Below are 15279 nucleotides of genomic sequence, written 5' to 3' on the forward strand. Positions count from 1 at the left end.
CCGGACTGCTGCCCTCGCGGACGTCCGAGCGCCCCATGGACAAGAGGAGTGAGCTGGAGAAGGAGCCCCCGATCTCCCGTAAGCAGCGGCTCATGGCAGCCATCGCGTCCGGCGGCGAGAGCCTGGGGACGGCGGCCCCGGGGGGCGGGGGCGGCGGCGCCGAGAAGCCCCCCAGCAGCGGCGGCGGGGGCTCGGCGGCTGCTCCGCTCTCGTGTTTCATCTGCGGCGGGGGGATCGGCCGCGGCAAGGAGCTGAAGCTGCAGGTAAAGCAGCCCGCGCCGGGGCGCGGAGAGGCGGCCGGAGCCGGGGCCGGAGCGGCCGGGCCCGGGGGCAGCCTGCAAGCCCAGCCCTTCTTCCCCTTCCTGCAGCAGCAGGAGCCCGCGCCCGGCGCTCGGGAAGTGTCCCCGGCGGATGGCTGCGTGTTGGTGTGCGCCGTGTGCCGCTGCTTCCTGGGCGAGCAGTGGGCAGCGTTCGAGCGCTCGAGGACCCCCGTGGAGAAGCGCATGTACTGGCTCAAGCGGCCCTACCAGTGCGAGGCGGGCGGGGGCGCTCCGGGCCGCCGCGCTGCGGCCCCCCAGGAGTGGAACCTCTCCTATGCCCTGGAGCCGGGCGAAGAGGACGACGACGAGGACGACGACGAAGGGGAGGGGGCCGGAGGCGACGGCGGCGCGAGGAGGGGAGCCCGCCCCCCCCAGGAGGAGGCGCACGACTCAGACCTATCTTCCCTCTCTGACACAGACCACCTCTCAGAGCCTGAGCCCGCCCCAGGCCCGGCCCCCAGGGACCAGGGCAGCCCGGGCTACGGCCCGCCCCCGATTAAAGAAGCAGGCGGGTGTCCCCAGCTGCTCAAGCCGCCCCCAGCCCCTCCCCAGGGCGTCCTCCGGGGTCCCGGGGCAGGGGTGCTCATGGGGCGGTTCAGAGAGTGGCCTCCCTCTGCAGTACCCCCCACACATGACTCAGAGACTCTCATTCCTGGAGAAGGGGGTGTGGAAGGGCCAAAGGTGCAACCCGATCCTGGGCGCAAAATGGGCACCAGGAGGAAGAAAAAAGGAACAGCAAGGCACTGGGTCCCCGAAGACAGCCCCAGTGTCCTTCGGGGCATTCAAGGCAACTGGCGGGGGCCACCTTTCCAGTGCCCCCCAGGAGATGGTCTGAAAAATAACATTGGCTTCTTGCCTACCAACCAGAGAAGGGCATCCCAAACCCCAGGTCCCAAGCAACTTCCTGAAAGTCATGGGGGGTATTGTACCTCTGAGGAGGGTGAGATCAACATCACCAGTGATGAGGAAGATCAGAAGAAGCAGACCTTCCCCAATCCCTGTAGTCGCTGGGAGGTTGCCCCAAAAGGTGGTGGCCTGGCAGAGGAGAATGGGAGCAGCAATAATCTGGTGTCCGGAGACCCCTGGGCTCCTGGCCCAGACAACACCTGCTGCTACATCTGTGGCAACCTTCTAACCCAGGCCTCTCAGCACCAGATTCACGTTCAGAAGCAAGAGAAGACTTCCCAGGCCCCTTTCTTTCCTTTCCTGTGGCTGCATACCCCACCTCCTGGGGCCCTGCCCATCAGCCCTGGGGGCAGCACCCTGGTGTGCTCCTGCTGCTTCTCCTCCCTCATGCAACAGTGGCAAAGCTTTGAACTGGCCAATGTACCGGTCCTGCAGAGGCTTTATGTGGTGCCTCTGAATCCAGGGATGCCCTCCAAAGGGAGGAGGCCCCTGAAGGAAGAGGGAGCCCCTGCTGGGCCTCAGCAGGAGGCCTGCTACCTCTGTGGGGAGGACTGTGCCCAGGATTCCCGGACAGTGCCCACCAGAATCATCAACGGTAGTGCCAAGAACACCATGCATTTCCCTTTTGTGAATCTCCTGCCTTGTCCACCCAATGCCAAAGGACTCAACAGGCACTGGGAAGTCCATAGCTGCCCCAAGTGCTATGGGGTGCTGGAGGACATTTGGTCCATGTACAGGGCCTGCCAGAATGAGGAGCTCATAAACTCGGTGCAGAGTTTCTTGGGGAGATACCATCAGGTGTTTTCTGCCACTGATTCAGGAGGGCTAGCAGTACATCCCTCAGTGAAGGGGGGCCCATTGTCGGTGTGCTACATCTGTGGGGCTGAGCTGGGGCCTGGGAAGGAGTTTCAGCTCAATGTGAACCCTCCAAGTCGCTTTGGGGAGAAGGAACCCTTCTTCCCATTCCTCACCGTCTATCCTCCGGCCCCCCGGGCCAGGCCTGCCGATTCCACGGGGCTGGTGGCCACCTGTGTGCTCTGTTACCACGACCTGCTAGGACAGTGGCTGCAGCATGAAGGGAGAAGCTCCCACCACCCCATCAGCGCCTGGTCCCGTCAGTACAAAGTGGAGACCTTCGTGTGCTTCTTCTGCCAACAGGAGAAGAAGCGGTGCCTTGGATTAAAAGCCGTGCGGGTGGCCCGGCTGCCCATGTTCCTCTACACCTTGAGAGCCGGTCACAGTTTGCTCGTGGATGATGGCAAGCAGCTGATTATCGGGGCTTGTGTGGAGTGTGGCACCGTGGTGTTTGCTGGCAAAGCTCTGACCCACCCCGGAGTGCTGGTCAGGGCCTCCCCAGCCGCTACACAGAAGGTAGGCGGTTATCTCACATGTGCTCCTCACGCTCTATTCCTGACTCTAGAGAAACAGGGAGGGAGGGGGAGGGAAAGGAACAGAAGGGAAAGGTCATGTTCTCTGCCTTTCAGGAGAGCAGGGAAGCTTTGCTTTAGGCTGGTGGAACAGAGAGCATTGTGGTTGTCCCTCATGGTAAAAACATGAGGGACAAGATGTCAAAACAGTTGTCTCGATGTCACTGGATCAGAAAATTTTTAGAACCATTGGCATGTTGAAGCCAGGCAATGGATTGAATCAATTCCAAGGGCTCCAGAGCAAAAGTGGTCGAGTTAAAGAGTTTAGGTCTGACCTCAGAACAGCTGGCATTGGAATCTGAAGTCAGGTGTGTGTACATTAGAGCTTATCAGAAGGAGAGAGCGTCTTGTCTCTTGTGAGCATCCCAGCAACATGGATAATAGTTGTGCAGCTTACAGCGAGGTCTCGGCGTTTGCTGTATCTGAAACACAGCCATCAGACAGAACTCAGAGGCTGGGGTGGGGGTGGGATGCAGACACGGGATATGAAACGTGGTCTCATCTCGAAAGAAAGCAGCCTCAGGATGAAGTGACCCAGAAGGGCTGCTCACACTGCTTTGTTGAATAGATGGTGCCCGCTGGCACTGAAATTAAATTATGATAGTGCATAGTTTTAAGCAAATATTGTCAAGTCTCTGAAGTTTGTCTTAATTCTCTTTGGCCTTGCCATCATCCACCTCTAAAGGAAAGGTCTGATCCAGGCTTGGAGCATAGAGCAGTTGAGTTGGTTAAGAGGAACTTGGTGTTTTGGGTTTTTTTCACCTTGAAATAATTTCCCCGTCCATTTGGAAGGGTTCCATGCCAGTAACATGCTTCCGGAAATCTTTGGTGTGCATGTCTATCCAGGTGGGGTCTTTCTTTGCATGTTACACATGTGCTGTAAATCTGTGAATGGGCATGCCATAGTATGTCCCATAATGCAAATATACCTTTTTTTAACATCCACCTCTTAATTTTGATGTTTGGTGCCTTTGTTCTTACCCCAAATCCGGGTTTTAGTTGTCTTTTAGAGACACGTTTGGTTTTCTGAAAACCATCGTGTTCCCTCCAAGCCCTGTTTTCAATGAGATAGACACTGAAGTCTCCCATGGGCTACTGTGAATCGCACAATTTGTAAATTCCTGGAAGCTTTGGAACTACCGAAGTGAACTCTTGCCCCTGGCTTGTTAGGAATTCGGGCCAGAACAGCCTCGGGAGGGCCAGCAGCAGGCCCTCCTCGGCCCCTCAGGCAGGACTCAGAGGAAGCTGGTTTTTGTACTGGGTCCATGGCTCCACCCACCTCCAGCTCTCCTCTGGATCCTAGAGCGACCCAGCAGCTTGTAGGTCATTCAGGGATGTGGAGGATTTTTAAGGCTTGGCTGAGGCTCTTCTCTCCTCAATCATTATGCTCTTTTATGATTCATACACAAGTGAGATGCCATTACAAACACGAATTCCCTCCTCCTGAACTTTTCATCAGTCAACAAATATTGAGCACTCCCTATGGTCCTGGCATAATTCTAGGTACTTTAGGGGATAGTTTGGGACCTTGAGGAAGATGCTCCAGTCAGATATGGTGATGCTGGGGGGAGGGAAATGAACTTAGAGCCTCGGGACATATTTTAGGTTCCCAGCCCAGGCCTGTGTAGCCTCAGGCAAGTCAGTGAGGCGACCTTAGTTTCCTCATGTGCAAAAGAGGCATTTGGATCAGATGATGTCAAAGGTCTGGATTTGTGATACCAGAAGACATTTCTCTTCTCTGAGAACTTGTTTCCTCCTCTGTAAAATGGGAAGGATGATGCTTGCACTCCGTGCTTCCCCTAAGTTATGGTCCCTGCCCTCGACGGGGTAGTCATCTCCAGTTAGAGATGACTCTCAAACAACTGGACAGCAATTCAATATTAAACTGTTAAGGGCATTTAGAGAAGAGAGGGATTGGTGCGGTCTGGGGTTATCATGACGCCCTAGGGTGGGCTTCCTATGGGAGACTGAGCCTACACTGGCCTTGAGGAATAGTAAAGAACTAGCATTCATATAGAACTTCAGGGGTGCAGAGAACTTTACCAGTATTAGCTCTTCTCACTCAGTTCAATTCAGTAAACATGTATTAAGCGCCTGCTCGGTGCCAGGCATTGTGCTAAGCCTGGGGACACAGAAGGAAGCAAAGAAACAGTCCCTGCCCTCGAGGAGCTTACAGTCTAACATAAATAATAATAGTTGACATCTGCATGGCACTTACTATGTGCCAGGAAGCATGTTATAATTGCTGTCTCATCTGACCCTTAGAACAGCTCTGGGAGGTAGAAGTACTATTACTATCTTGGTTTTACCGATGAGGAAACTGAGGCAGAGATACATTGAGTCACACAGCTAGTAAGGGTGGAATTTGAACTCAAGTCTTCCTGAAGCCAGGCCCAGCACCCTATCCACTGCACCACCTGGATGCTTGTAGGAAGGGAGGAGGGGGTGGCTTGAGGATGTCAGGGAAGTATGCATGGAGGAAAGGTTGAGCAGGGCATGTTTTAGAGATAATGATAATAGCAACTATAATATGGAATAACTACATATAACAAATATAAATATAAAATAGTACATATTTATATATGAATATAAATATATGCTGTAATATAATGGCATATTACATATAATTATATTAATATAAAGGTTGAATATATTTGTTTAGCTATAATATATAAATAAATAGATATAAATATAATAATATTTATGTAGCACTTTCAGGTTTGCAAAATATTTATGTAAATCAGTGTTTTTGAACTTAAATAGAAACGGAATCCCTGCTGGCTCTCTAGTGACTTAGAAAACCACAAATTAACATCATTTATATTTTATTATATTTTTATTTTATTAAACATTTCCCGATTTCATTTTAAATTGGTTCAGACTGCACTCTGGAGCTGGTTGTGTATAAACCGACCTGGCCAGAGCAGGAGAGACACTGGGGGAGTGCTAGGAAAGAAGGTTGGAGTAAGGAGGACAGAGCAAGGTTATAAAAGGCCTTGAATGTCAGGTAGAGGGTTTGCCTTTTACATGGTAGGCAGTAGGGAGCCAGAGCCAGTATCTGAGCAGGAGGGTCTCCTAATGAAAGCAAGGTTTTCCAGAGACTAATCTGGCTGGATGGTGTATGTGTAACAGATTGAAAAGAGAAGATACAACCAGCAGAGAAACCAGCTATGAGGCTGTTGAGGTAATCTGGGTGTGACATATTGAGGGCTTATGTAGAGGAAACATTGAATCTACAAAGAGAGGCAGCAAGAGGGGACGTAACTCAGAGATTTCTAGCTTCAGGATTGTTTTGAAGACCCATGATTTCTTGGGCATATGGATCCCTCACCCAGTGTAGCTAGTGGCCCTTCCATGCCTTGGTTGGTCCTCATGATGAGTTGTCAGGACCAACAACTTTACCTGAATTGAGTGAAGCTGGTTCTGGGAATAGTGATGCCCATGTGGATGCTGCTGGAAGGTCCATTTCTAGTGTTCAGGAGCTGCAAATAAAACTGTTCTATTAGTCCCCCACTCTGAAATGAATTTCCAAGTGATAAAAATCCTTTTGGAGAAATTGAAACAATATGATTAGCAATGATCGGTGGCACTTACAAAGGAGCTGCAAGGTTTGCAAAGCACCTAGCATTATCTCATCTGGTCCTCAGATCAACCCTGTAAGGTATGTGCTGTTACTATCCTGATTTTATTGTTGCTGCTTCGTTGTCTCTGACTCTTTGTGACCCCGTTTGGGGTTTTCCTTGGCAAAGATGCTGGAGTGGTTTACTATTTCCTTCTCCAGCTCATTTTACAGATGAGGAAACTGAGGCAAACGGGGTTAAGTGATTTGCTCAGGATCACACAACCAGTAATCATCGGAGGCCAGATTTGAACTCGGGAAGATGAGACTTTCTGCCTTCAGGCCCAGCGCTCTATCCACCCTGCCACCTAACTGCCCACTCTATTTGGAGGCACTTGTGAAGGATGCCAGGGTCTCTTTATCCCCTGCATCTCCCTTGCTGAGAGTGGGGGATATGACCTCACAGCATCTCAGAATCAGAAGAAACTTCAAAGTCCATCTAGTTCAACCTGTTCTTAATGGAGAATCCCTCCTCCATCATCCCTGATCAGTGGTGGTCCCCAGCCATGGACAATTTATTCCCCTTTGGGTCTTCCACTTACACTTGTGGGTGAGACCCACTGTTCCTTTGTGCCCTGCCTTTCAATGGAGTGATCTGCTCCCAGAGTATAAATGGTAGGACCCCTGCCCGTGGCACCCTCATAGTATTGTAGATTTAGTGCTGAAATCATCATCCCTACCAGCACTTACATAGAACTTTGAGACTTGGAAAGTGACTTATATATTTATACATAAAATCTCATTTGACAGCACCCTTCTGATACAGGTGCCGTTATTATCCCGTTTTATAGATGAGGAAACTAAAACTGAGAGATGTAAAGTGACTCACTCATAAAGTAACTGGTGGCCCAGAATCTGAGGCAGAATTGGAACTCAGATCTTCCTCACTCCCAGTCTGGTGTTCTAGCTACTCGTTGTGTAAGGATCTTGGAGGCCATTGAGTCCATCCCTCTTGTTTTCCAGATGAGTAAATAGAGTGGCCATTTAGGTGGTAGGACTTACTTTATTCATTAGTTCGTTCTTTCATTCATTTGTCCGTCCATCCGTCCATCCATCCATCCACTCATTCATTCATTTATTATTTTTCTTACCATGGCTGACGTTGCCAGTGAAAATGTTCAATGTGTTGTTGCCACAGGCACCAGGAACAGGTGCTGCTGCTGTTTTCCTCTTAAAAAAAAGAAAAAAAAGAAAAAAGAAAGAAAGAAGGAAAAAAAAAAGCCCCAACCCCCCCTGACATATGAGCTGTTCCAGAGTTCTCCTGTCATCACTCCGCTGTCAGGGCAGATGCACACATCTGTTTCCTGTGCTTTGTGCAACATCGGCTATCTGCAGACACAAAGCTCCATGTTTCTCAGAGGCTTCCATCTTCCCTCCTTTGCACTGCCCTTTTAGGTCATTGGGGCCTGACCGTTGGCACTGGCGGGAAATTGTAGAAGGAGCCGTGGACCCCAGGTAGTAGGCACCCGGGAGGAGGGGAGAGATGTAAAACCACCAACCACCAGATTGCTTCTTCCTCTCCACTCCGCCCACCCCCAGCCCCAAACTGGGATCACCCCAGCTGAGCGGGAGCTCCAGACTTGTTTTGGCAAAGTGGCAAACCATCTGCTGAGAGACCAGCAACTGAACAAACTTTCCAGATGAAGGCCTGTCCCAAATCTGGAGGTGATTTGGGAGGTTTGGGAGGGAAGAAGTGAAAGAAGTCAAAAGCTCCCAAAATAAATAGCACGGAGAACAGCAGTAGGGCTTGTGAGGACTGGACGGTTTCCAGAGACCCTAATGTGTACACTACCTGGTCCTAGGCTTTTTCCCCATCTTACGCCCCTCCTCCCACTTCACACACGTGCACTGTCTTTGGCTTTTGGTATCTGTGGAAAAGTTGTAGATTCTGGATGAGTTTAACACTTTCTCACCTTTTTTTTCCTAGAGTATTATGGATTCACTTCAGTTGAATTCAACAAGTAGTTATTAAGCACCTTCTTTGTATGGGCCAGGAGGACAAAGATTAAAAAAAATAATAACACACAGGTCTGGCCTTATGAGACTTCTATTCCAAAAAGGGAAAACAATGATTTGGGCGATGCTATATTGGCCAAGAATTGAACCCAAGCCTCATCCCTCTTCTCATCTCCAGGTGATAATTCTGCCATTAAACCAGGGAAATTTAAATGATCTGATTTTTTCTTATGATGCTTTAGAGATTTAAGATACTAGATTGTAAATTCCATCAAGACAGGTACAGTGCCTTATCTGAATATTGTATCTCTCCTGGTACCTAACTGTATACAGTAGGCACTTAACAAATGTTTATCATTACTTGTTGTTTGGAAGGATGGGATTGTCAGTCTTTTCTTCCTTTGATTATATTTGGAAGTATTTCCCTGTAGGAGGTGATAGTAGTGAATAACTTTTTATACCCTAAGTAAATATTTTTATACCCTAAGCCCAGTCCTTTGAAATTTTTTGACTCCATTTGGGGTTGGAATCAGAATAGAGGCTGTATGGTTTAGTTGACAGAGTCCTCAAGTGGGCATCAGACCTAGGTTCTAGCCCCAGCTTGGTCATGAACTCTTTGAGTGATGTTGGAGGGCCTCTGTCTTCTCTTTGTGAAATGAGGCTGATACTACTTGGATCATAAAATTGTTGAGAGGATCACATGAAAGTAATGGATGTCAAAGGATACTGTGATCTTAAAGCACTAATATAAAGGTAAGATCTTATTAGCTGTAAATGAAGGTCTTGAAATTGATGTTCTGTAAGGTCCTTTTGAGCTCTAATATTCTATATCGTGAGGGTCTTTCTACCTCTGACATTTTATGCTCGATAGTCCCTTCTAGTTTTGATATTCTATGTTCAAAGGTCCCTCCCAGCTTTGACATTCTCTGTTCTAATGCCCCTCCCAGCTCTGACATTCAGTGCTGTAAGCTCTCTGCCAGGTTTGACATCTAGGTTCTAAGGTCTCCTTCAGTTCCCCCAACCTCCTAAGCCCTATCAACTAATTACTCAATCAACAACCCTTTATAAGCACCTACTGTATACCAGGTACATTATTAGGTACTCAGGTTATAAGGACAAAAGAAAACAATCCGTTCCTGAAAGTAACTTCCATTAGAATGAGGAGACTACATACAAACACATAAATATATTCAAATGTTTCTTTTGGACCGGATCTTCTGCAACTTATAATACTAGAGAGTTATCTAGAGCCCTTTGAAGATAAGTAACTTGGCCAAAGTCACATAGCCAGTATCTGTCTGAGGAATGGAACTCCGGTCCTCTTGACTCTGACCACTACATCAATATATCTCATATAAAATGTATACAAAATATATAATATAAAGACACACATAATATATAGTTTGAGGGAGCACTGTTAACTGGGGACAGAGGTTAGGAAAAGTATGCCCAAAGTCTATTATATCCTTAAAGAGCCCTGACTAGAACCTACCATCCTTGCTAGCTATTGTTCTGTATCTGTCCTCCCTTTCTTAGTCAAACTTCTGGGAAAAGCCATCTACATTCAGTGTCTCCACTTCTCTTCTAGATGCTCTATATGGTTTCCAGCCTTATTACATAAATAAAAATCTCTCAAAAGTTACCAGTGATCTTGTAATTGCCCAATCTGATGACCTTTTTCAATCCTTATTCTTCTTGATCTCTCTGCAGAATTTTCCTCTATAGATTACCCCTCACTCTTGTTTTTGATGCAGGTACTCCTCTTTCTTGTTCAGTTGTGTCCAACTCTTCATGACCCCATTTGGGGTTTTCTTGGCAGAGATACTGAAGTAGTTTGCCATTTTCTTCTCCAGCTCATTTTACAGATGAGGAAACTGAGGCAAAAAGGCTTAAGTATCTTGCCAAGGGTCACACAGCTAGTAAGTGTCTGAGACCAGATTTGAACTCATAAAGATGAGTCTTTCTGAGGTCCGGCGCTCTGTGTACTATGGCACCACCTAGCTGCTCCACGATGTATCTTACAAGGTGTCATTTATCCTCTGCTTACAGACCTCAAGGAGGGGAAAACCTAGCATTTCTCCAGACAGCCCCGATCTTGTGGCCAAATCTTACTTCTATCTCCACATCTCTTACACGCATCCTCTCCACTCTCACAGTCATAATTTATTGCCTCTCACCTGCACTATTGCAGTAATTACCTCATGTCTTTTTCCACTCTAAACCATCCTCCGCATAGCTGCCAGGATGGATTTCCTAAAGTGAAGAGCAGACCATGTTGCACACACTACCATTACTCCCTTCCACTGAAGGAACACCAGTGGCTCCCTGTACCCCTAGGACCAACTAGAAGTTTGACTTAGGTCTGACCTATAAATTACATATGGAGAAGTGTGTGTGTGTGTGTGTGTGTGTGTGTGTGTGAGAGAGAGAGAGAGAGAGAGAGAGACAGAGAGAGAGACAGAGAGAGACAGAGACAGAGACAGAGAGAAAGGAGAGAAGAAAGAGTAGGGGGAGAGAGTGAGAAGGGAGGGGAGGGGAGAAACAGGAAGAGGGAGAGGAAGAGAGACAGAGACAGAGAGACAGAAACAGAGAGGGGAGAGAGAGAGAGAGAGAGAGAGAGAGAGAGAGAGAGAGAGAGAGAGAAGGAGGGAGGGAGAGAGAGAGAGAGAGAGAGAGAGAGAGAGAAGAGGACAGATGATATTTGAGTAACAGTTTCAAAAGTTCTTCATAGATACATTATTAACCTGTTTGATCGTCATAAGAACTTTGTGGGTGTGACCACTTTGACCCCTAGAAAACAGGAGGTTGGGCTTACGCTTGTTTTCCCTAGGAAGGAGCAGTGTTGGTGGAGGGGAGGGAAGGACGGCAGGCAGCATAGTTGGTTAAAGTTGGTTAAAAAAGTCCTGGATCTGAAGTCCTATGATGGCATAGGTTCCAATCCAGGTTTTGCTGCTTACTCCCTTATATGACCATTTCACAGATGAGAAAACTGAGGTCTCGAGTGAGGAGCCCAAAGCCAGATAATCTCAAAGGACCCTTCCAGCTCTGATGTATGAAATAATTCTATGGGCACAGTGGTTGCTTCAGGGCATTCATGACATCTCTTCTATCTCCTGGAGGGGGAAACAGGAGGAGGGGGTGTTTGAAGGAGAGTGGGAAGGGGCCCTGGAGCCAAGCTGCAGGACTTGTCTTAGGAGGGAGGGAATAAGCATTTCTATAGCACCTACTATGTGCCAGTGTAGGGGGCAGGAGGAAGGTCAGTGACAGATTTGTCCCTTCCTTCCTCGCTAGCCAAATTTTCACCTTTAGACCGAGGGAGCCTAAACCTCCACCCTTAGAGTTTCTTTCCTTGTCTGTCTTTGGTCTTGAGTTTGCTGTGAAAATGCCCCTGAACCAAAATGTTAAACGCTTCCCAGCTCACTTCTTAGCCTCGAGTTTATCCCTGGAGGAGAGGACGCCCGGGAACGGGGTGCATTTTGGGAGGGGGGAAGCGGAGCGGCTGCACAGTCCAGTCACCTACCTTCCAAATCCACCCAGGGACGGCCCTGTTCCCAGGACTCAGAAGGAGCCAGAGTGTCTTTCAGGGAGGAGCCACAGAGTCTTGTGAGCATGCCAGAGCATTGTGAGAGCGCCTGGAAGCCAGGAGGGGACCTCCTGGGTGAGCCAGGGGAAGGATGGAAGCCATTGCTGCTTAACCCTGGGATAAAGCACCGCTTGAACGCTTCCCCCCTCTCCCCCCCCACTCCCCACCCCCTCAGCCTCAGAGTCAGCCCTTGGTGCTTCCCACTCTCTGCCCTCTGCCACTCAAACCTGACTTTTGGGGGAAACCTCACTGGAAATCTGTTCTTAGATTGGGTTTCATCAGAAAGATGCCAGCAACCTCATTTGAATGGAATGAACAGCGACATGAGTCAGTGTGTTGGCTGAGGCCACCATCCCTCTCTTTAGCTCGCTTCAGCCCAGAGCTGCAGCCATGCCGGGTGCTGGGGTGCAGGATGGTGACGCTGTCAGCTGTCATCAGTCACCAGCCAGGTTCAGTGCAGCTAGTGAGGAAGGGGAAGAGGGCTGCCTTGGAGCAGGAGGAACCTGGCATCTCAGAGTTCTATTTGCTTTGCTTACTAATTGGTATCATTTACTTAGCAAAGATCGGCTGGGGAGGAGACCCAGGATCCAGTTGTGGGGGGAATCTCTTATCTCCCCTATCTCCTAGCATAGGGCTTTCCCTTTAACCTTTGGGTGTGTCATGGACACCGTTGGTGGTCATTCCGTGGAACCCTTCTCAGAATCGTGTTTAAAACCATAAAATAAAATAGCTAGGATTCCAAAGGAAACTAATCATATCAAGGTGGCACAGTGGATAGAGCCCCGAACCTGGATTCAGGAAGACCTGAGTTCCAATCTGCCCTCTGACACTTACTAGATGTGTGACCTGAGCAAGTCACTTAACCTCAGCTTGCCTCAGTTTCCTGTAAAATATATATATTTTACATCATAATATATTTATATACATTTACATTATACTATATATAATAAAAACATATAGTAGCACCTACCTCCCAGAGTTGTTATGAGGACCAATAATAATTATAAAATGCTTAGCACAGTGCCTGGCCAGTAGTAAGCGCTATATAAATATTAGATATTATTATTATTATTAAATAATAATTATAAAAATGTTTAAAAACCAAGTTCATGGACCCCAGGTTAAAAACCTTTACTTACTTGAAGTTTAAAAAAATTGAGAACAGTTCGCTAGTTAGAATAACATTCAGGATGACAGCTTCTTAATTAAAAAAAAAAGTTATATATTTTCAAATACTCCTTACCAGCTCTGATGAGATGTCCTAAGTTACTCTGGCCACTTTTTTCCATTTGTGCATCTTAGAATATGTATCTTATGATATAATAATATACCAGTTATAGTAATAATAACCTAATAGCTGAGGTTTATATAAAAGTTTTCCTGAATTGAGCTGGTCAATATGCAAACGTTTGTTGAGTGCTATGTATAATGAGGTATCCACGGGGATCTGGGGAGGTGGGGAAGACAAGGGGCAACACACAGAAATAGAAGATTTTTTAAGGACCTTTTAGTCTAACTACAGAGGCAAAACCTATCTGTGTACATACAGTTGACCTTCCATTTCTTTGTTTGTTCATCCACTTGGGTCCATTAGTGTCCCACGGAATGGGAGCGCAGATCCACTGAAAGCCAGCTTCAGCTATCTTTTGCTTGTCTCTTCCATTTCTGTCAAAACCACAGATATCCTGCTGAGTTTTTGTCCTCCTGGTTTGGCTGCCTGTGGGCCTCTGGAATCCAGGCTGTAAGCCTGATGGTCCAGCTACACAAGGGAGTTTGTAATAAGGGCCAGATGAGAGGCACACATTATGTCCCTTACCGGCTCTGTGTGTGGGCAGGGTCACTTCCTTTCTTCCAGCCTTGGTTTTTTCTTCTGCCAAGTGAGGGCGGTTGGTCCAAATGGCCTCCGAGCTCCCTTTCCCCATCTGACATTTTATGATTTGGTGAAGTAGAAGGCATGGGAGATAAGTGATGAATAATAAGCATCTGCCAGTCACCTAATATGAGCAAAGTCTTGTGCCAGGCCTTGGAGAGGTCCTGTCCTGTCCCCTGGACTGTCACTGAAGTGGGTCCCTGAGGCCTTTGTCATAGCTGTGCTATAGGCTGTGAAAGCTGGAGGGGACCTCCAGTCTATCTCATTTTACAGAAGTGGAGACTGAAGCCCAGGGAAGTTAAAGGCCTCCCCTCAAGGTCAGAAAGCTAACTGGTATCAGGGCTCGGATGGTGGCCTGATCTCCAATCTCATTTAGCTGAATCGAGGTTTGTAAACCATGAATGGCCATCACTATAACCACTTTTATCTTTTTCCTTTTGGTAATTTTTTGTGTTTCCTTATTACTTTGGCATGGCTCCCATGTAAAATGTGCTTAACATCAAGTCCTTGAAAACACCCCCAGGAGCATAGTAGTCTGTAGCATAGGGCAAAAAAGCTGGGAATTGAAAGGCTCCTCTGGCTCTTGGAGTAACTAACAGCAGCATCCCATGTGGTCCAGCTTCCCCAGAAGTAAATACAGGTCAGGTCTGCTTAATGCCTTTAGCTGCTTGGAAGAAGATGGCTTGTAGGCACTTTGAGAAGCCTGCTTTCCTTTAATGTCCTGGGATTAAAAGATGCTGCCTAGGCTGAAGATGAAGGACAGGTGATAACAATTGTGTGGTGGCCCGCGCCCTGATCTCACCATGGAGGCTTTTTTCTGTCTTCTCATCCTGGGCAATCCTCTTTCACCTCCTTGATCGGGAATCCTCTGGAAAGAAAGGAAGAACGATGATAATTATCCTTCATATGTGTGTGTATACATACATACGTGCATACATATATGGATATATAATATATATCCTTAGCCTTTGTAAGACTCATTCTCAGCCTGTCTTTTATTTTATCTTCATACCTCCCCCATGAGGTCAGCGGGGCAGAGATTACTCTCCATTCATTTCAAAGATGATAATTCGCATCTCTGTAGTCCGTGAGGCTCACAGAGCACTGGCCTCACAGCCCTGCTGGGAGGTAGGCAGTACAAATACACTCATCCTTATTTTACTCACACATTGAATTAGGAGCAGAGCTGAGGCAAAGACTCAGATCTCTTGACTCCTGTCCCGGTGTCCTTTCTGGGGTTATTCATATGAAAAAGGGGATGGTAGATATTATCCTAAAGCAGAACATAATTCCTGACAATAAAGCAGTGCCGGATATAGATCCAGTGGTTCAAGTTGGATTAGAAAGTGACTTTAGGGAATCATCTCCCCCATTTTGCAGATGGGGAGACTGAGGCCCAGAGAGGCTGAGTGGTTTGCCCAGGGTACCACAGGTGGTCAGTAGCACGTCTATTTCCTTGACTCCAAATGTAGTACCTGCTTGACTCTAGCACATTACTTCTTTGGAGGCCATTGCTGAGAAGAAATTTTGGTTTAAGAAATGGGAGACTAGAATAGGAGCCAGGTGGCAAAGAGATGATTACCTAAAAACCCTTGGGG

General features: G+C 47.7%; 1 protein-coding gene across 4 annotated transcripts in view; it reads left to right on the forward strand.

Moving 5' to 3' along the window:
* Positions 1-377: 377 nt before the first annotated feature.
* Positions 378-15279, forward strand: part of GSE1 (Gse1 coiled-coil protein) — a 717997-nt gene continuing 703095 nt past the window's right edge. For 3 of the 4 annotated variants that reach the window (XM_036750483.1, XM_036750485.1, XM_036750484.1), the window contains exon 1: positions 2363-2597. In XM_036750483.1, coding sequence (XP_036606378.1) covers positions 2436-2597 — 162 coding nt within the window. In that variant the 5' untranslated portion in view covers positions 2363-2435. Of the gene's footprint in view, positions 2598-15279 lie in introns of all 4 variants that reach the window. The other variant, XM_036750482.1, reaches the window with a different exon arrangement.

This window comes from Trichosurus vulpecula, chromosome 3, assembly GCF_011100635.1.
Source record: "Trichosurus vulpecula isolate mTriVul1 chromosome 3, mTriVul1.pri, whole genome shotgun sequence".
Taxonomy (NCBI): domain Eukaryota; kingdom Metazoa; phylum Chordata; class Mammalia; order Diprotodontia; family Phalangeridae; genus Trichosurus; species Trichosurus vulpecula.